The sequence below is a fragment of the Carassius auratus genome, chromosome 44 (assembly GCF_003368295.1).
Source record: "Carassius auratus strain Wakin chromosome 44, ASM336829v1, whole genome shotgun sequence".
In the NCBI taxonomy this organism is placed as follows: domain Eukaryota; kingdom Metazoa; phylum Chordata; class Actinopteri; order Cypriniformes; family Cyprinidae; genus Carassius; species Carassius auratus.
The window spans coordinates 5,909,393-5,931,861 of record NC_039286.1 but is presented as its reverse complement, the minus strand read 5'-3'; the positions used below and the strand labels follow the sequence as shown (position 1 = coordinate 5,931,861).

At 35.9% G+C, this 22,469-nt stretch overlaps 2 protein-coding genes across 4 annotated transcripts in view; one reads left to right on the top strand and one right to left on the bottom strand.

Annotated features, from left to right (window-relative positions):
- The window catches only part of LOC113062256 (oxidoreductase NAD-binding domain-containing protein 1-like), a 7,450-nt gene extending 3,995 nt beyond the window's left edge, over positions 1-3,455 (top strand). For 2 of the 3 annotated variants that reach the window (XM_026231983.1, XM_026231981.1), the window contains exon 7: positions 6-2,757. In XM_026231983.1, the coding sequence (XP_026087768.1) occupies positions 6-211 (206 nt within the window). In that variant the 3' untranslated portion in view covers positions 212-2,757. Of the gene's footprint in view, positions 1-5; positions 2,758-2,908 lie in introns of those variants that run through there. The other variant, XM_026231982.1, reaches the window with a different exon arrangement.
- LOC113062254 (raftlin-like) lies at positions 1,228-22,469 on the bottom strand. Its single transcript, XM_026231978.1, has 10 exons — positions 22,358-22,469; positions 16,062-16,205; positions 12,514-12,697; positions 11,912-12,023; positions 6,016-6,580; positions 5,150-5,353; positions 3,881-3,990; positions 3,589-3,692; positions 3,333-3,408; positions 1,228-3,161 (listed from the first exon to the last, which is right to left on the bottom strand). The coding sequence occupies exons 2-10, from the start codon at positions 16,201-16,203 to the stop codon at positions 2,787-2,789; spliced, it is 1,872 nt and encodes a 623-aa protein (XP_026087763.1). The 5' UTR covers positions 16,204-16,205; positions 22,358-22,469; the 3' UTR covers positions 1,228-2,786.

Genomic DNA, 22,469 nt, shown 5'->3' with positions numbered 1-22,469 from the left:
CTCAGATGGAAGGATATCAGAAGAGGAACTTAAGCGCCATGTAGATCCAGAGCACACATTGTGTTATCTTTGTGGCCCTCCTCCTATGATAGAGAAAGTTAATTCAGACCTGCAGAAAGTCGGCCTATCCGAGGACAGAATCCTTTTGAGAAATGGTGGTAGCACTACAACTCAGATCTTCACAGTGATGGATGCATCTGCGTCATCATAGAAACAGACTGTAATGGTAATGGACCAGTAAAGCCTTTGAGATCAATTGAAGCGCACAACAGACGCTATGTCTGCATTCTCCACATTTAAAGGAATGGTTCTCCCAAAAATGAAAATTCCCCCATGATTTTCTAACCCTCAAGCTATCTTAGGTGTATATGACTTTTTTCCTTCCGATGAATACAATCAGAGTTATATTTCAAAATGTCCTGGCTCTATTTATAAGCTTTATAATGGCAATAGTCCAGTAGAAGTCCAATAAAGCGCATCCTTTCATCATAAAAAAGTGCTCCACATGGCTCCGGGGGGATAATACAGGCCTGCCAAAGCCAATCGGTGTGTTTTTGTAAGAAAAATACCCATATTTAAACTTTACAAACCTTAATCACTAGCTCGGAATCTCTAATCTCGGAAGCAAAGAGGAGAGAGCAAAACAAACAAAAGGATTACGAATTAGAAGTACAAAAAGAAAATTTGTATAGAAAAATGTGAAGATTTCGATATAAGCCAAGATGAGTCTGGTTTTCCTTTGCTAAACAATGGAATCTTTGCTTCCTTTGCTTCTGTAAACAAACCTCGGTTCTTGTGAGACTAGCATCTTGTTAGTTGAAGCTGTTTATAAAGTTTTAAATACGGATACATCGATTCGCTTTAGGAGGCCTTTATGGGTTAAATTCAGAGCACAAATTCCGAGTATGGGTCACCATACTTGGCTGAATGTCACGTCACTTGTCACTTAAAGTGTGGAGCACTTTTTATGATGGATGGACACAGTTTATTGGACCACTGAGTATCACCACCCATTTGCTGCCATTATAAAGTTTGGAGGAGCCAAACCATTTTTTCAATATAACTCCAATTATATTTGTCTGAAAGAAGAAAGTCATATACACCTAGGATGGCTTGGGGGCGAATAAATCATGGGGTTATTGTCATTTTTGGGTGAACTGTGCCTTTAAACAAACAATTCTCTAGACACTGTCCTATTTTTTTTTTTTTTTTTTTTGTTATACCTCATTTTAAAGATAAACTCAACAAATTGACCATAACCAGCTCTGTAACGCTCTACATTATAGTTCATTTGCTGGTTAATGGCATAGCGTCCTGCTTCAAGGACATCATGAAAGATTGCACACTCAGATTGCATTGGGTGTTTCAGATATCTGTGTATAATGTTGTAATATGTTGTTTGCATTTTAGAACACATATTTATTTAGTAAAACTTTTGGGGGCATGGAAATGATCAGAGTTATGCAAAAAAAATATAGAACATTTCTGCTCATGAATATAGTCTTAATTTGTTTAAAGATGCTAAATATGGTCCCTTTAAATTTTAAATTATTCCATCCCAATTGTATAAATCTTCTGATAAATTCAAATTGAGATTTTTTGTAAAATAATTTATTGATCCATATAATACAAGTGGATGGAACCCTCAGGAAAGTTGATGCTTCAAAAACCACACCAAGTGACCATGACAGCGCTCATGTGACCCCAGCGGATGAATCGATGTCTTCTGAAGCAAAACGATGGTGTGTGTGAGAAATGTATTCTAACTTTTTTAACTAAACAATAGTTTCTGGCTGATGGTTTCATCCACTTTCATTTTATGGACCCACAGAGATTGTTTAAAAAAATCTGTTGTGTTCCACAAAATAAGGAAAGTCATACATGTAGGATGGCATTAGGGTAAAAGAAAAATGAATTGTTATTTTAAGGTGGAGTATCATAGTGTCATATATTGTGTATTCTAATTTCAAATCATGCAGAAACTTATTTTAGCCTTGTCCAGCCAAGTGATTGACCCCTTTTTTTAACTGAAAGGCAGGACTACAGACTACATTTTATAATCTAAACTCATAAACTATAACTATCTCCAGTTTCACAGGAAGGATGTTTTTAAAAAGTTGGATTGATGAATAAGATCTTTACCACTAATACTGCTGAAATGTTTCGATATATTTGTAAAGTCACAAAAAAACCCACACTGAAAACAGATGAAAACGGTGAGCTGTTTCTGTAAATAATGTGCTTTTAATTTGCGTGAGAAGTCAATTATTGAGAGCTTTTATTTACACCATTAACTGTTTCACAGATGTTCATTTACTGTTACTTTATACATTTAGACATTAGTTACTACCATCCTCACTAATATAAATAAATGAAATAACTGATGTAATACTTACTGATGAAATAAATGAACACATTGTGGATTTTATGCATTTAAGCTAGTGCACGATATATTGCATACACTAATACTGTATGTAATGCGAGTTAACATCACAGATTCACAGAGGTGAAGTCTCAACACATTGGTCAGCGTTAAGCATATTGAGAGCCCATCAAACATATGTTTTCACATATTTGTAAGAGTCTCTTGCAATTTGTTAAAGGAATTCACCTTAAAAAAGGAAAAATAATGAGGAGCGGCAATATTCTACCAACTCTTTGCAATCTTACAGTACTGTTACACTGTCAGCAGATGTATACACACAGACACGGGCCTGACGAGAGTGTGTTCTGCCTGAATAAACAGGAACGTACTGTTATGGTTAAGTATCCATAAATGAATACTGTCAGCACACTCCAGAGAATAAAGCTCTCTCTGTTATGACCACACGCACGTCCTCATGTTTACCACATGTAATTGTGTGCTTTAATTCCTGATTGCAGTTTGTAATTCCTTCCTGTTTTGCAGGGCTGATGTTTGAGATGTCTATCCTCTGGCTGTGGAATTCAACCGTCCTTTCCGCTCGATCTCTCCTCTCTGGGCTTTCTGGCAAATTTTGCCCATTTTCCTTCTGGATAATCTCGCGTTGTCTCATCAGACTTGTATTTTCTCTCTCCATTCGTTCAATTTCTCTCTCAATTGTTGCCAGCGGTGATATCTCCCTCTCTGGTGTCCTTTTATTATTTAAGTTCCTTTTGTTTTGACCTCTGAGGTGCAGTTTCTGGAAAACATACACACAAACTGTCAGACTCTGCTACTTTTGAAGATTTGAAAGTGAACTGACAATTCTATTACAATTTCACACAGTCCTCTAAGACAGCTCTCAGCTCTAATTTTAGCAGAAATGAACTTTGTGTCATGTATACACACACACACACACACACACACACACCGTCAAGTCTCTCCTCTTGCGAGGCAGTGTGGGTCTCTGGAGGAAGAGGATCTGTTTTGTGGCCAAGCTTCCATCACTAAAACAAAAATAAAACAGAGGTAATAAAATCTGTATCAATTTTGACAAACCTGAGAAGAGTTTTTTTGCAGGTCTTTTTTGTTTATCAACATCTTGGATCGAGAACATTTTTTTTTTTTTTGGCACATTTGTACTTTTGGTGAACCCTTCCTTCAAGTGTTTAGTATGGATTTGGAACCTTTTCATTTTGACGATGGGAGTGGGCAGGACACACATTAGTCTCCAGCCATATGGAGCCAGAGACTGAAGCAGAGGGATGTAGTCTGTTTTCACCGCAACACCCTGCAAAACAGAAGTGTCATTTAAACAATGTGTTAAAGGATTTCACTAATCTCTTATTGAGACATATCGTATAATTATGCACATATATCTGCATTCCTTTAAAGGGTGGTTTGCAAGATGAAAGGTTTAAATGTTCCACAAATAATAATTCATTGAATTCAATTTGGGATGCATCACTGCAGACTTACATCAATAACAGTCCATTGCTCAACTACAATGGCGTCATACTCTGTGGTTGGCCTGGCATCACCTGAAGCACTTTGGAAGATAAAAACACTGTCCACAGTGGAAGGAGATGCTGAAGATAGAGCAAGAAAAGGATTGGAAAATGTTAATAGGGATGGTTAATCATTTGTTTCAGAGTTATCTGGGTAAAACTGCTGAATAAGTTATTAAAATAATTGAAAATGTATTCTAGTTTTTATTATTCATTATTTTAATCATAAGTTTAATTCTAGGGATGGCTGACGCGAAACTAACGTTTCGACACAGTGTCGAGATCCCGAAGCGTAGATGTTTCGAAACACTGCTCCGAACTGTGATTCAAAACACCCATGTCACGTGACTATGGCTAAACGAAGCTTCTGCGCGTTTCATAAGTGTCTCGACCGACAGGTGGCACGCTTGCCGAGTCTGCGTTTGATTGACAGGGGCGGGAACAAACCACACAGGCGATACACAGTGCCACAGCAGATGCCACAGTAGAAGTTAAAAAGTACCTAAAAGATGCATTTTTGCCAAGAACCCATGATCCACTAAGTTACTGGAAAGAGAGAGCTGTGATTTTTCCTCATTTGTATGTCCTTGCTAAAAAATATCTATGCATGCCAGCAACAAGTGTCCCTTGTTAGAGGATTTTTTTCTAAGGCTGGAGAAATTATCAGTAAAAAAAGAAGTAGGCTAAGCCCTTCCACAGCAGAGCAATTAATATTTTTGAATAAAAATCTTAAAAAAAAACAAAAAACAAATTAGACCATTGTGGATTTATTTGTTTTATTCATTTTTCATGACCAAAATAACCTAGTTATTATTATGATATAGGATTATATAGGATATTATTATAGGATTTTAAAATATCACCACATTAACGAAAACAAAATATTTTTATTTATTTTTAAATGGCTTGTTGTCAAAGTTGTTTCAGATAACATGGGCAATTGGCCACTAGGTGTCACCGTGGAGACGGGTGTCGGTAAAGTTTCGAAGCCTCGAAACAAATACGGCACTTTGCTTCAACTGTTTCAGTGTTTCATGAAGCCTCGCTCTGCCCACCACTATTTAATTCATAAGTTTATGCATTTGATCTTTTCTATAATTGTTTCACTAATTTATTAAAACAATTTAAAGAATAAAGTATAATTAAGAATAAAGAATTAGTATAATGTATGTTTTTACATTCAGGAAAATGAACTGCTACCTCTGAGTTCTTTTGTATAATGTCACGTCATCTACAGTACCTCCATTGTCTCCCAGGTGAAAGTAGCCGTCGATGAGTTGCGCGCCACTTCTGAAGTGCTGCGTCATGTGGTCCAGCCAATGGGAGTCAACCGAGCTAACAAGCCCCGCCTCCCTGCGCACCTGCAGTGGAACCCTCAAAGAAAAGAACTTTGGCGATCCCGCCAGAACTATTGAATGATTGTACAGCGCGAACACCTGCACACCTACACAAACAGTCAAATATTTAGTAGGTGTTTTTATGACTTATATGTCAATGTTGCTACACATTAATTTCAAAAGTTAAAGAGTGATATAATTATGAAGCAATATTAGGTTGATGCAGTGAGATTGCTTCTGATAATATACAACAGCTGAACAAGAACTTAATTTTGAGTAACTTTCATTTTAGACACAATATTGCCAGTTGCTTTGTCTATTTGTGATTTTAATTTTAATTTTTTTGTTCCCCAATCAGTGTGTTTGAACCATAGACTGTATATGGTTTGAACAAATCGGTTGAGTGAATGACTCACTTATAAAGACTCTTCCTTCCTGTTCAGCATGTGTGTTTGGTAACGAGAATGATTTCACGTAATGTATTTCCCCAATAATGATATTCTACTATGGTGTGAATTAGCTATCTTTTCGGTTTTCCGGTTAATGTTACATCATTTAGTCTTTTTCAGGTATTATGAATTGTATCAACACAATGAAAGTGAACTGAACCAAACAATGACCAATACTGAGATTTCATGATGCATCACTAGTAAAAAATTATTTTCAGAGCAAATATTTATGCACCTAGAAATTACAAATTGTTTTCATTTTATCTGATTGTACATTTATCTGAAGTTATTTTGATATAATCTTATAACTGCACACTCACGATTCAGCATCGGTGTGGTTCCTGTGCGCTTGCTGTGTTTGTCTTGGCTTTTGACCTGTTCTCTTTTGTTGTTTTCTGCCAAATCACAGCAGGGCAAGTTTGGCTGCATTATCATACTCTGAGTCTGATGTGGCTCTGGTGCACAAGATCGTAATATAAACTCATGTGATGGCACTTGCTTCTTTAAATGCTCAGCCTGCGTACAGTCACCTTCAAAGTTTAAGTGCTGATAATCTGGACACTGATGGTTCTCAGTGAACGGATTGTGATTATTCCAACACTGGCTGCTCTCAGGGCTTTGTATTTGAAAGCTGTGGCTCACAATGTCTTCATTGTCTGAATTAAAGTTTGTATGATTCTGGTTTCGATGATCACCATTGTCTCTATCCTGTTGGCTCTGCTCGCTTGCAGGGCTGAGGGTCGGGGGCCCCTGATGCACAGAACAGGGACTGGAGTGCAAGGAGGAAAGATCTTCTGGTTCCCAGTGACCAAGGAAATATGGACCTCCACCGGGTTGGGGCAAAAAACCGACGAACAGATCACCCTGATCAGCCAAATCCTGCATCTTCATCCCCCAGAATGACCAGGACCAACAGAAGAAGTGAAATCAGTATCATCAGTAACATCACTCTTCATATCAAACGTTCCATTCAAAGTCTACAATCAAAGCTGACAATGAAAGTAAGTGGATTCCAATGTAATATAAATAATTTTACAGTGTCTTTGGAGGAAAAAGGTTATGCGTTTTCCAGTAGATGCTTTTAGAATACGCTCTGTGGAGCTGTGACAGGAAATGCTAATGAAAACCATATTTTCCAATCATCATACTGTCACGCTAAACACACACATACATCTAAATCATCAGTAAATGTCATATGGCTCAAACACTACCCCACACACACACACACACACACTCAAACACTGCTTATCTCCAAATAAATGCAATTACTGCAAAGGCGAGGGGGTGACGACTAATGGAACGGCAGATGAATGTGGCGTTTCAGTGTCTATGGAGCAGCCTGTCAGATTATGTTTTCTGTTTTACAGCCGTATTATAAGACCACGATAGAGAGAGTTTGAAGCAGGGGCGATTCTAGGATTTTTTCAACTGGGGGGCACAAGAGGGGCCACGATTAATACAGAGGGGCCAATATTGTGTTGTTTGAACTGTATATCCAAATCATTTCAAAAGAACCTTTAAAATCAGTAATAAACAGTGATACCCTATTATATTTTAATAGCAGTTATTCACTGCTCTAAATAAAAAAAAATCAAATACAATTTGTATTAACTTTTCACTTTACAAAAGTGAAAGAAAAACTGTAATAAATAAAATAATCCAATGTATGAATAGTGTACAACTCACAAATAATAATAATATAATTTATTTATAATAGCCTTATAATATATATATATATATATATATATATATATATATATATATATATATATATATATATATATATATATATATATATATATATATATAATAGCCTTATTTATATAAATGCAGAATAACATTAATAATTGATAGAAATAAATACACAATTAATTAATATAACTAATATAAATTTTATATAATTTCATAATATGTTTTTGTTTATTATCCACATCCCATTCAATTTGCATAGCAGCAGTTTCAGTAAATTTGCATTGATGAATAAACAAAATCTACTTATGTCAAGGCTAATTAATCTTGAGCATATTGATTTAAAAATATCATATAACCATACTTTGTTACAAAGCTACTTGTTCAAAAAGGTAGCTTTAGTTTAACATGTAAAATATGTGGATCCTATAAAAAACAGTTTAGAATAGCTTAATTAGTCCAGTGTTATATTAGTATTAGTTATTTATTTTGCTATTTAATCATGCATTAAATAATTATGTATGATTTTTTTGAGAATGTTTCTGGGTGTCATCAAATGACGTTTTGTCAATAACGTCTGTGAAGGGAGGGAGAGAGAGCTTTCCAGGGTGCAGACAGCAATCGCGGAGCACCATGGTGATTTATAACGCCAACTGAATTTATTAGGAATCTACAGACGCAAATAGATTTAAGGTGTAGAAAAATAAAGACCTATATGTGTATTTTGGACTTTTTTTTCACCACAAGTCTGAAAGAAGACATGTTACTGAAGACAAACAGCCCCAAATCTCAAAATTGACCAGTAAAAAAAAAACGATGTTTTTGCATGTGTCTCACCCATAGACTATAAAAAAGTCTCAAGTGTGGAGCGTTAGATAAACATTACACGATTTGTTTCGTCACCTCACTTGAGTGAAAAAAGTCGCTAATCGACTGCATGATTCAATAATGACTTTATTAGAATTGCTATTATAGTTTTTTTTAAACCATTGCTTTAAATTGCGTTGTTGCCTATATCGGCAATAAGTATAAGTAAATCGTAACGCAGTAAACCCCTTTTACATTCAGCATCAGAGGAGCATAGTAAATATAATGATTAGCATCTTGGTCTGCTCTAGGACAGGGGTTCTCAACCTTTTGAAACTCATGGCCCACCAATGACTGTTTAAAAACATGCCGAGGACCACCTTTGCAAAAATGATGATGAACACAGAATAACAGAAAATTCAAAAAGTACCATGATGTACTATGCTGTTATTTATGACACTGTAGCATCCTAGGTCAAGTCAGCTATATAGACTATTAAAACTGTCCTTGTGTAAAAAAGACTTGACATGTTTACTCAGTTATCATTTATTCCTGTAACAATGACAGGGAAAGTCAGACCAGTGACTGGGTCAGACACACAAGGGGGAACACTCTTTTAACAAATTAATGAACAATACTTCCCCACATCCAGGCTAACATGCCTGTAACATCAGGTCATACACACAAGAGGGAACATTCTCTCAAAGCATTAGCATAAATGTTCAACAAAGTTCATTCACTGCAATTTACATACTGTAAGTGTAATTTATCAAATACAATTGGCAACATGAATGTTTAAAACAATCTTGCATACTAAACAAACTTGAAGCATTACGTAAATGTTACATGTATTATATGTGTGTGTGTGTGTGTGTATGTGTGTATATGTATATATATACTTTTTTGTTTTTTTTACAGTTAATCTGGAGAAAAAAATGACAATTTACTTATACTCCTAACCCAAAAATGAGGAAGTCTAACAGGTGTGTCACATGTCAATAACAGTTTTCATCAACAATCACTCTAGGTCTAGGACAATTTATAAATCACAACACATTAACATTCAGTATTTACATGAGTGGGTTTTTGGAGTAGTTCACATGAGAAAAACCATATATACTTAGATACCTTGCTACAAAATGCATATTCTGCATACTGTCAGTGAGACACTTGGGCTTGCTTCTTGGAGATAATAAGATCAAGTCTTTGTGAAATGGGTGAGAGTCTGACACGGAGAGTAGCATTCAAAGTAGCTTTCAGTTTGCTCCTTGCTTTTGATTTTGTGATAGTCACAGTTGAGAACCCTGACTCACATAAGTATTTGGTGGTGAAAGGCAATAGAAATTTGATTGCCCGCTTTGACAGAGAAGGATATTCACTTGCAGCCAGTAACCAAAATGAAGCAAGGTCAACCTGAGTGAGTTTGAGTTTTAGGCTACTGTCAGCTGATAGCTCCATTAGTTCATTTTCCAACACAGTGGAGAGAGCCATGTCTTCTGAAGCAGGATCCACAGAGAATGGGTCCAAAATCCAAAGGTTTCCCTGTCGAGGGTCCTCTGGGAAGTAGTCAGCAAACTTTTGAGACAATTGAGACAAGTGCTGGGTTATAACACTTGAAATGTGAACATGAGAAGAGGCTTCCAAAGTTTCACTCAGATGTGGAAACATGTCTGGGCTGACTCGTCCCTCCTTGACTCTTCTATTCCAAAGAATTAGTTTTTTTCTTGAATCCCTCAATTTTGTCTGAAACCAAAAACACTGTGCTGTTTCTGCCTTGCATTGATACATTCAGTTGATTTAACTGATCAAATATATCAGATAAGTAAGCCAGTTTTGCACAGAATTGATCATCGGTGTAATGCTCAGCAAGAGGGGAGCGTTGCTCTTCCAGAAATGTGTGCACTTCTTTTCTCAGTTCAAAAAGACGATTAAGCACACACCCTGCAAAACACCTCGAGTTGAGTGCATTTTTCTTAATATAGTTTACAGTTTTCACAGCAATGTTCATGACCTCATGCAGTTCTGGTGACATGTGCTTTGTTGCAAGACTTTCCCAGTGCAAGAAACAGTGCGTCCACTTTGCTTCTGGTGCTCGCTCTTGGATTTGTTTAACAACACCACAATGTTTTCCGGTCATAGCTGCCGCGCCGTCTGTGCAAATACCTGAGCAGTATTTCCAATCAAGACCTTTTTCAGTGAAGTACTCATTAAGACAGTGTATAACATTATCTGCCGCTATTCTTGTTGGAAGTTCTTTGCAAAATAGCAGATCTTCACAAAGATTATGGTCCATGCAGTATCGGACAAAAACTAACAGTAACGCTGAGTTGCTTATGTCCGTCGACTCGTCCAGCTGTATGGCAAAATAAGGGCTTGCCTTTATTCGTTCCACGAGTTGGCACTCAATGTCATCACTCATATCAACAATTCGCCTAGCCACGGTGTCATTGGAAAGTGGTATTGACTGAATTTTGGTTGCAGCTGCATCACCCAGTAACTCTCGACACATATCCACAGCACTTGGCAAAATAAGTTCCTCAGCGATAGTAAAGGCTTTCTTACTACGAGCAACACGAGCGGCAACCATATAGCTAGCTTTCAATGTGACTTTTGATTGAGTTGATAACGATGTTATGACTTTTTGTTGAGCCTGAAGCCCATCTTTTTTCCTTAAAAAATATTATTTTGGCTTCTCAACACAGCCTGGGTGTTTTGAGTTCAAATGTCTCTGCAGCTTTGATGGTTTTAGCGCCTCATTTGACAAAATTTCTCCACATTCAACACACTGCGCCTTCGGATTACTCTCAGTACCTGCCCTTATAAAACCAAATTTAATGTATTCAGCGTCGTACTTTCTCACCACACACTTCAAAGCCTTTGCTTGCACAGGTCTGTCTCCCACATCTGCTTTTCTTTTCAGAAAACGATCCATATTACAGTAGCGTAACGTTACTCCATCTGATTGAAGGAACGTTCAATCTGGCGTTGTGACGTGATTGGTGTTGCAACATTTAAACATAAATTAGCTTTTAGATAATGCATCTTGACTTGACTTGAGTTTTTTTGATTAAATAAATTCATAAGAACAATTAGATAATTAGAAAATAACACGATTTGTAAAAAAAAAAATATATATATATATATATATATATGTGGGTAGTCTACCACTGCCTACGCGGCCCACCAGATGGCGCTCCGAGGCCCACTAGTGGGCCGCGGCCCACCGGTTGAGAATCACTGCTCTAGGAGATAACATCGTCATCGAACCTGGTCTGTCTAACACCGAAAGACGTTAACGTTAGTACCAAACACTTCTTGCACTGCAACAACTCGCTAATCGAAAAACATAAGCTATTTAAAATAGGTGCTTTTTTCGTTGGAAAACAGCAGCTCGCTATTCTTGGTCCTCGTTGACAAGCATCGCGACTCAATCATGAGATATTTACTAAACTGAAAGATTATAATTTGAATTTGTGAGTGACAGACAAGTAGAAATGTGGGGGCACACTGGGGGGCCAATCAGTTTTCAGGAGGGGCCAGTGCCCCCATGGCCCCTCCCCTGGCTAGGCCACTGGTTTGAAGTAAGTGGGTTTTTGGTTCCATCTTTAATGGAAGGATGACATTAGGTGTGACACTAAAGTTTAGTAACTGAATGACAAAGAAAATGACCTACTGCTCTCTGTTTGAATGAAAACAAAGGTCTTTAAAAGAAGGTCTAACCTTTTTCACATAGCCCTGTATAACTTCTGGGTCAGGGTCCTGGTGGCCAAGGTGACACACGTCTGTCGTGAGATGAGGATCAACCCAGTTTAGCAGGCCACTTTCAGAACCACTGTAACAAAAACGCAAAACAAAGCCACTTTTGAACATCCATACTAAAAAAAGGAATCAAAGTAGACCCTGTTTACATTCTTAATGCACAAGCTTTGCCTTATTGTTAATGATTCATATGCAAATCATTCAAAAAACTATTTAATATAGATTTTAATCAAAATATAATAAATTATATTCCTGTTATGTGACTTGGGTAGTATCTGCTACTAATATTTTTATATCAGTACAATTTAAATAGCTGTTTTCTGTTTGAACGGTAGTGTGCCAAAATTTTTAATGACTTTTTTTATTTACCTGACAATTTTACACAATCTAAAATGTAACGCAATTCTTTTTATTTCCGACACGACCAATGGAATCCATTCATTGATTAAATAATGCAACATAGTAGTATAGTGCAAAAATATTGCTCTTTAAAATGTTTGTGATGTGTACAGAACACTGTTTCTGTGCAATAAGCAATACGTAGGATTCTATTCCTTGTGTACCTGTTGGTTTCTCGGATGAGCACGGCTCGGTGTAACTGCTTCTGAAGGTTAGCACTAGCAGGGCCGCAGGAGTGAACAAAGGGATGGACAGCAGCCAGTACGAATCCCTTCTGATACAACTCACACACCTGGAGAGGAAGCTCTCTGACAGATGACAGACACAGCAGTGAGGACACTGCCACCTCTGAAGAGACAGAGAGAGAAATGAGCAGAGAAAGGGAAAAATATATCATGGTTTCCACAATATTGAACAGTACAAATGTTTTCGACAGTGAGAAGTGTTTCTTAAGCACCAAATCAGCATATTGGACTGATTTCTGAAGCATCATGTGAGACATATGTCACTATACCAAAACTGAATTAACTGATGACTAATATAGGCACTTTCATAATACTATATCGACACGATATCGGCACATATACTCAAAAAAATGAAGTAGAAATTGGGGGGATGAATGATGTAAGACAGAAATCAGAAGATGAGCGTGAACAATTTCACTCATAGTCATCTCTGCCAAATAAAGTGTTAACACGCTCACTTTCTTACACGGTTCCTGACACACACAAACTGAGTCGCTGTAGAAATTGTTTGAAAGTATTTTGATCGAACGTTTTTACAAGCAATTTGTTTCTGGAATCAGTAATTAAACTTAATTTCCAGCGCTCATTATTCAGAGCACTATTAAGGGTAGTAGTGAGAGTGAGCTGTAATCTGAGCACTGCTTGACTGCAATCATCTTTCAGAGGTGCGAGGAGCTTATTTAAACAAACTGTGCTTTGACTCTGAGGGGGGTTTATTAGTGTTTCCACTGAATAAACAACTGCACAGTACATAGCAAGATGAACGTATAGTTAGAAAGGACTCTCTGCTGCAGCTGTGTGTGAGAGAATTAAAAAATATATTTGTTTATGTGAGACAGACACACAAAGAGAGGATTTCACTGCTCCTGAAAGACCAAATACATGATAACCTGTCCCTATATCTACTACAGGGGAATTCCACCTCCATAAAGCAGAATTTTCCCAGTCAGGGGTTAAACATTCAGGTAAACAGTCAATCTCAGCAACAAACTCCATCTGAAGAATGCAGTCATCTAAACGAATATGCCTCAATCTAATCTACAAGATATTCATATGAGAGACTTTATGAAGTCAGTTAAACCCCAGCTGCAGAAATATGTTTTTATTCCAAAATATCAAGCAGTCACACTGTCTAAATCCTTTTTGGGCTGTCTGGATACTGTACTATGTGTGTTTGGTAGCGTAACCAAGCATGATTAGCGAAAAATCCAAACACACTGTGTGCATCTCTTCTGCCTAACAGGATTTGTACCGTTTTTTTTTTTATCAATGTTTGAACATAACATGAAAATAAGTATCAGCTTATTGACCAGAATTAATATCCATGCATAGATTTTATTGACCAATCAGAATCCAGGACTAGAAATATCCATTCTGTTAATAACACTTACTCATTTATTATTTAAACAAAGATGTTCATTGTGTGAATTTAAATGCCATAGTAATTCATTACTCTGAATGATTCTTTGAACTAAATGTGTTCGTAGCAAATCTATCAGATGGCCATCCCTTCTCCTGCTGTGCTGACCTATCAGAACGGCTTTCTAAATATTGATATGACATAAATATTAAAGTAAGTGTTTATATGAATCATAAGTATATAGAATTCTTGCTGCTTATGAGTGTGATGTTGAGTTCTCGGGGTAGGACGACAGATTTTTTTTTTCTTTTGCGCACACATGAAAAGATAAATCCAAGTACTAAGCCCCCCCCCCATTCTTCAAGATCAGATCATCTTTAAATGATGCCTATAGCATTTTTCGTTCTTTCCTTGTTTTTTCACTCTCTATCTTTATTTCATCCCTGTCAGTCATTCACATTCATTAAGTCACTTGTCATTGCTTTCAATATTGATGCCCTAAAACAAACAAACATTCGAACATCTCTGGTTCTCACTTCTGCAGTCACAGTAGTTTTTTTGGGGGGTGTCTTTGTAGGCATCAGTGAGTTTTACATATAAATGACCTGCCTGCCTGTCTACCGATAAGCAGCTAAAACAGAAAGCTTGGAGTTTGTGTGTGTGTGTGTCTGTGTGTGTCCAGAACTTGAATGATTGCCACTGTCCCAGTTCCCACATATCCCTTTTTAAAAAAATAAATAAATTATTAGACAGAGTGGTCAAGACCGATGCTAAATGTCTACATAGAAGCAATTCATCCTTAAAATGCATTAACAATAGTATATTCATAAATATTAACAAAGATTTATAATATCTTAAATGGATTTAAATAATTATGTTCATTGTTCATGATACAAAAGGCATTAAAATAATCCAACTTTATAGTACACTTTTATCATGATGGAGCTAATAGAGACACTTTCCATTGACTTCTATTGTTTTATACTCAGCTCATGATATTTTCTATGCCCTAAACTTCACATACAGAACATTACATATTTTTCATTAAGAAATTAGTATGTTTATAAGCATGTTTTCTTCCTGGAGACCACTTGATGGTGCCCACAATGTAGGTAAATTCAGGTTTTACCATTTCTATCCCCACACACAAATATATATATTTATATAAAGCTAGTGATATGGTTGCATCTTTGTAATTAGGTTCAGTAATGGCCCATATACTCATATGCTTTCAAGTCATTAAAATAAGCAGGTCTGTTCTTCCACTTCAATCTGTGTCTTATATTCTCTCATCCTGTCTCATATTCTTTTTCTCTGAATTCAGCGGGATCCATTATTGCTTCTCTCGAAGCACACTAACAAAAGCGGCATTAGTATATTTAGAAACATAAGCCTTCAAAGAATAAACACTGTTTGGTTACTCTCTTGCTCTATTACTCTCTCTCTCTCTCTCACTCTTTCTCTCTCATCTTATATTACATTTTTTTTCTTCCCAGTTGGAAGCTTTACACTTTATTATCTGAAGGTGGGTTTTTGTGCATTTGCATATGCATATCATCAATATGGATGTTTCTTCGAATTTTGAAATGCAGCAATCATTTCTATGGTGTATGTCACTCTTTATGTAAATCCTTTGATGCATGAATTATGAATTCTCAAAGAAGAAAAAAACTAAACAAACAAAGTATAGTATTACAGTAGTAATATTTTAGAATTATCAATATTTTTTATTTTACTTAACTTTTAATTTTTAAGCATTTTTACGTGCTTTTGTCATTTTATTAAAAAAATATTCATATTTTTTAGCTTGATTTTAATATTAATGACAAGGATTTTCAGTAGTTTTAGTTTTACAGGAGTTTTTCCCACACACATATATATATTTGGTTTATGGGCTGTTTTGGTATGGTAAGGGCAGAGGTGCTACTTTATGATGACAAAGATGTCAGTTATGCAGAAATTTTGTGTGAACTGACCAAAGTTCATTATCCATATGAAAATCTGGCCATTTAAATGTCATTTACAATATTTGAGAATAAACAACAACAATAACACGTACAAAGGGACTTTTCAATAAACAAAGTGCACAGGAAATGGGCATGTGTACCTTCTTTTCCTAACAGGAAGTCCAGGAAGTGATATGTATAAGCCACTCCTGAGTGTGTCTCCACTTGTGCTCTTCTGAGGGTGGAGAAAATCTTCCCCGGAGCTTCATCTGACCCTCGAGGCTTCTGCAACTTACAGCCCATGTCTGCACATGTGGAGAAAAACAAAGCATAAGAGAAAATGAGACCGATGAATATAGATAATTTGTCTATAATATTAATGTATTCATGACTGCATTATTGATTCAGCTGATTGCCTTGGCAGCAGTCCGTAATTGTCATGCTAATTAAGTCAGATTGAGGTTTAAATTGGAATTGAGCATGTGCGAAACTGGGGAGAGGGCATTTCGGCATGTCTTTAAACACAACTGTAAACATTCAGATACACACACACATGCACACACAAAGATACATCACACAGTAACCTAACATGAAGGCTAATTGGAAAGCTAATCAACCTTCAAGCATCAACCTTTAACACAAACACACGTTCAACATGTCAAACACAATGCCCCCTTCAAAACGCACAAACTGTCTCCTTGGTTTCCAGAAGCAGTAATCAGATAACACGTCATATTTGATCTGTAACTACAGGCAATCAAACAGTATAATGTGTGGCTAATGAATTAGCGTGTGGCTAATGCTAATGAGTGTCACATCTGCAGCTGGCTAACTTGATGTGACAGCAGAGGCACACCACGTGGGCCCCAGGTCATCAGGTATGGGTGATTAGGTGCCAGTATTTCCGTGTCAGCGTCTGATGAGCCAGAACAGTTGAAACTGAGAGGAAACGGACAAGCTCAGTCACTGTGACAACAAGCATTAAGGGTGCACTGATGACATGATGGGACAGATGATGAATTAAGATGGGACAGGGGAGCGATGGATGGCTGGTTTTGTGGTTCGGCGATGGGGAGATCATTTTAGGGATCGCTATGAGTAGATTGGGATACACACTAAAAACCAGTACTGTGTTTTACCATGGTACAGGATTCTATTCTGATGTATAGCCTACAATAGAAGTGTAAGGCTATTGTTTTCAATGATATGTACTAGATACTTCAATGAATATGGTGGAATTACCATCGTAGCAGTTTCCAGAAGACCATGGTTTTACTTACAGTGGTGTCATGTCTACATTATGGTAACTGAGTGAGGTTAAATAAAGCCACAGCAATGCTTTAGTTTCTATTGAGCTGTCTTTGCTGGCTGCAAGCAAAAACACAGCATGAATTAATGACTTGTATAAAAGATTATTGAAATGAGTCGTAAAAAGACTCACTTATCAGTTTGAATCAGTCTGAGGAATCACAGCATGGCTTCACTGAATCAGTCAGAACAGCTACTGAATCAACATCTGACCGAACCGAATGTCTTTACTTTTACTATGAATGAAAAGGAAGCGAGAATAAAAAATTTGGGGGTGGGGGGTAATAAAAAAAAAACTATTGAATGGAATGGGATCACATTGTGTGTGTGTGTGTGTGCTCTTGTTTTTGTGACATTTCAGGACTCAACTTTGTATAATGACAGACAGAAATCATACAGAATGAGTTTTTTTGAGAAAGTAAAAATGCACAAAGTTTCCTTTGAGGGTTAGGGTTAGGTGTAGGGTTGGTGTAGGGCGACAGAATATACAGTTTGTACAGTATAAAAACCATTACACCTATGGGATGTCCCCACTTTTCACAAAAACAAACGTGTGTGTGTGTGTGTGTGTATTTATAGAGAGATGCAAGGGTGCATTTATTTGATCAAACATACAGTAAAACAGTAATATTGTGAAATAGCATTACTACTTAAAATAACTGTAATTTATTAATGTGATGCAAAGTTGAATTTTCAGTATCATTACTCCAGTCTTCAGTGTCACATTATCTTTCAGAAATAATCTAATATGTGGATTTGCTGCTCAAGAAACATTAATTACCATCACTTTTGAAAACAACTGTGGTGCTTAAAATGTGTATAGAAAGTGGGATGATATTTTCTTTCAGGTTTATTTGATGAATAGAAATCTCAAAAGAACAGCATTTATTTTAAATAGAAATCTTTTGTTACAATATAAAACTCTTTATTCTTATTTCTGATCAACAGAATGAGTCTTTGTAAAATAAAAGTATTACATTCTTTAAATAAATAATGAAAATCTTACTGACCCCAAACTTTTTAACGGTATTGTGTAGTGCATGAATATCAAATAATATTTATTAGAGAGTCTACATTACCAAAATAATATATGGGAGGTCCCAGTCTGCAAAAACAGCACTAACTCCCAGAAATCAATGGAAAACATTAGCAGGTGGAAAACATAACCTGGGATGTCTCTGATGTAGAGTTTTATATCTACAGAGACATCTCTATGTGGACACAGAGAGGGTTCTTCATAATTTTAGGTGCTTTCACACACTGGAAACACCATCACAATCAAACGATCAAACTATCGCCTCAGATGTGATAGGTGCTGGTTATCTCTGTTATTTATTTAATTCCACAAAATGGTGGACTACAGATTTCAAGTGAACAACTGAAGTTGGAAACAATATCCTACACTACTTTTAAGTTTAGTTATTTTTGAGGAAATTATAAAGTCATTTATTTTAAAATGAAAATATTCACAGGGAGGTGATAACATAATGATCTGTTACCTCAAGCACTATAGGTTTAACTTCCAAGTAGGAATAAATCACAAAGATTTACTAAGACAATTTGCTTTCATTATGAATCTGACAGCTGGATTATAAATGTCTAATTCACTGGAGATGCACAGACCTTCACACCTGTGCTGAATGAAGTTAATGCTGGCAGTCAAGCGTCCGGTTCCACTCAGTTCTCTTCACTAGCCTGACAATCACTTCATTACTGACTCTAATCACCCGGCAGCAGACCGACAGATCATCAGTTTGCTCAGAGTTACTGGAGAGCTATTAGAGCAGAAAAAGAAACCACTGATTCTTAATCACAGCTGAATTTGCAATATCATCAAGGGACCAGCAAACGCAAGCTTCGACAAATACAAATGCTTTTTATGAGCACATAAGCCTCAGTGAGGGGATAGTTGCTCCCTCACTGAGCACAAAAATGGCAGCACACCAATGTGTGAATCATACTCAGTACCATAACCGTGATTGGCCTTATTATAATTCATCGACCAGTATAAATAATTTAATAATCTTTAGCAGGTCTCAAAATGATTTCAAGTTTTTGTATTTTTTTTTCTTTTTAAATGAATGTTAATTGGTTTTTAGCAAATTAAACCCAAAATAATAAATCAAATAATGTTTAAAAAATCGGGAAAGCGATTTTACTAGTGCGACATTACTAGTACTAATAATAATAATAAAAAAATAAAATATACAAATCAATAAATTGGAAAACAAAATACAAAAATCATTGCACTGCGACAGGATAAACAAAAAAAGTGTGTGTGTGTATATATATATATATATATATATATATATATATACACACACACACATAAATACAGACAAGAGAAAGTAGATAAAATAAATGCATAAAAAATTTTATTTTAAAATTATTTAGGCAAAATAGTATAGGATTTTGATAACATGTTTATCATTATCAAACAAAAACGTTATGATTAGTTTATCACTATCGCCAATAACTTTTATGTCAGTGAATCTCTATTTCCATATGAATTATAAATCACATTTGAGACACACACTTCAATATTTCAATTGTTTCTCATCGGCAGAGATGAGATTAAATAAAGTCTAGAGTTCCTGCTTCTTGGAGACCTCTTTTAGAGATCTCAGCAATAACTCAAACATGCTCAGAATTTCTAAGATATCAAAACCTGGTATTCAAAAGTGATTTCTATATAAATTTCTCATCAAATTCTTCTAAGACCAAATGACGTGAGCTATGCTGTCTGCATTTGTTTTAGTACTCTTACTGTGTATCAACATTTGTTTTTATTTTTATTTCTCGGGAATTACAGAGGAAACATTCATGGCTATGAAAGTGCAGTAAAAAATTATTCTGGATACACTTAAGATTTTATAGGTACATTAAGACTTATGAATCAGATTCAAATAGACTATTTAGATGACTAAAAAGCATAGATGCAGAGCCTTCGAGTTTATCTTTAGCACAAAGACACATATACAGCTTCATACTTTACATCACAACGGCACTATACACTTTCCACACTACACACTTCCTGCATAGTGCGCAGCAGAACACACACCAAGATATTCACACACAATAATCTCTCACTGTGATAACCGTGAGGACGGGAGCGGAAGAAAAAAGGCAAAAAGAAAGATGGAGAGCTAAATTTAGGCAAGATGATAGGGAAGGATAATAAGTTGAGGCACACATCGAATGCAAGGTGGTGGTGGGGGGGCTATGGTAACCAACGGAGACGAGAGATTGTCAATGATGCATTAAAGAAAAGCCTGATTTACAATCCTAATGTCTTGCTCTGACAAAGGATCTTAATACAACCTTGTATATTTGAATAAAATTATAATAAAACTGTGTAGTTCTGCATTTTACCAAAAGGTACCATACCAAAAGTACCATAGTTTGATATGGTACCTTGTTTTTTGTTACACTACAACACTACAGTATACAAATATGGTAATAATTCAGTATCTTGATTTATGCAGTGGGTTCAAAATAAGTCTACATTGAGAAACTGGTATTGCAAATATAACAAACCATTTTTAAATAAACATTTTAGAATTCTTTAAATTTTAATGAATAATAAATGTTGTAAAACAACAAAATAATGATTAATAAACATTTAGGATACACTATCCGCAATCAAATTATGTTCACACACAGACACACACACACACACACATATATATGTATGTATTGTATACACAATTTTTTTATTTCAATTTTTTAACTGCTGAATTGTGAATGTGTTTGACAGTAAATTGGAGTCTGTGTAGACATGCAACTATCCAGTCTGGGTATGTATGTGCATTTGAGAAAGTTTGTGTGTGAGATGTTTGTAGGTCACTATCGCAAGAGCAGGTTGGCATGGCTGAACATGAAGGTTGATGATAGCACACTCCCCTCACATTTCACAGGTTCATAATCATCTCTTACTTCATTCCTGTCACTTTCAGTCTCTCACCTCTGCTATATTTCTGTCTCTCTCAGAGTTTGACTGCTTAGCCTGTCACTCATATCAGCCTCGGAGCCCACTGTGAGTGAGTGAGTGTGTATATGTGTGTGTGAAATACTAACCGAAGGTCATCTTCTTCTGGCAGTCTTCTCACTTGATACCATCATGTGCGAATTAACTATATGTGCCTGTCCTGAAGAGCTTTTTGCCTAAAGTCAAGGTTGAAGCTGTATTTTTTATATATTTATATTTTTAATTCATACAATACAAACATATTTATTTGTCAGTGAAGTGCGCGTTTCATAAAATAAATATTAACATTGCTAAAGCACAAATTAATAAACTCCTGCCTGAGTGTAGCACCTACGTCAGTAAAGGATCCCAACATTAGAGCAACTAAAGTTTGATTTGGGATCATTTCAGTGATTTAACAGTTTGCATATTTCAGTGCAGATTGTATTGTGAATGAAATGCACACTTTCACAAAGGCTATTAAAAGCAGGTGCAGCAGCAAACAACTCTATATATTAGCACATTTGACCTCATTTCACATGCAAAGACGGTATTTAAATTCAAAAGGAAAAGGAGTGAAAAAGTCCACAAAAGTCCAAAAAAGAGAATAAATTAAAATCCCATTAATTGTCATGTCAGAGGAAATTGTCATAATAAATTTATAATATTTTATGTACAAAAAAATCTGACTAATATTATAAGCAGACCACATAATATATATATATATATATATATATATATATATATATATATATATATATATATATTATACACTAGCACACACTATGATCCTTTAGTTTTTTTTTATATCTTTAGGGTTTGTTTTAAAAAAAAAACTATGCTACATATGAATTATATAAAACTATGAACCCTATTTCATGCATGCAGATAAAAAAGTTTATATATATAGCTCGACTTACATGGCATTATTTGATATTTACACTGTTCTCTATTAGCACAGGCATATATGCACAAACTCAGTCTTTGAATTAGATGAAAGCTTGAACTTAAAAAGTGACTCATATCACATTCAATGGCAAATAAAAGCGTTTATAACAAGTATAATGAGAACATGGAAAGAAAAGAAACAAGATGAATCAGAAGAAAAGAAAGCAGTGATTTATGGGTAGAATCAGTAAACTGACACAGTGTTAAGAAAGAAACTACATGGAGTGAACATACCTGCTGTTGTTCTTTGATTGTCTCTCGATTCGAGTCTCCACTGTCGTTTATTCTCCCCTAATTATCGTTCGCTCTACACCGGTTTCTGTCGATTTTCAATCGTTCTGTTAAC

Coding starts and splice junctions, on each gene's coding strand:
- LOC113062254 (XM_026231978.1), bottom strand. CDS start 16,203: ATGGGCTGTAAGTTGCAGAAGCCTCGAGGGTCAGATGAAGCTCCGGGG. Junction 5,354..6,015: donor AACCACACCGATGCTGAATC/GTGAGTGTGCAG, acceptor CTGTTTGTGTAG/GTGTGCAGGTGTTCGCGCTG. Junction 3,991..5,149: donor TCACCTGGGAGACAATGGAG/GTACTGTAGATG, acceptor CTCTATCTTCAG/CATCTCCTTCCACTGTGGAC.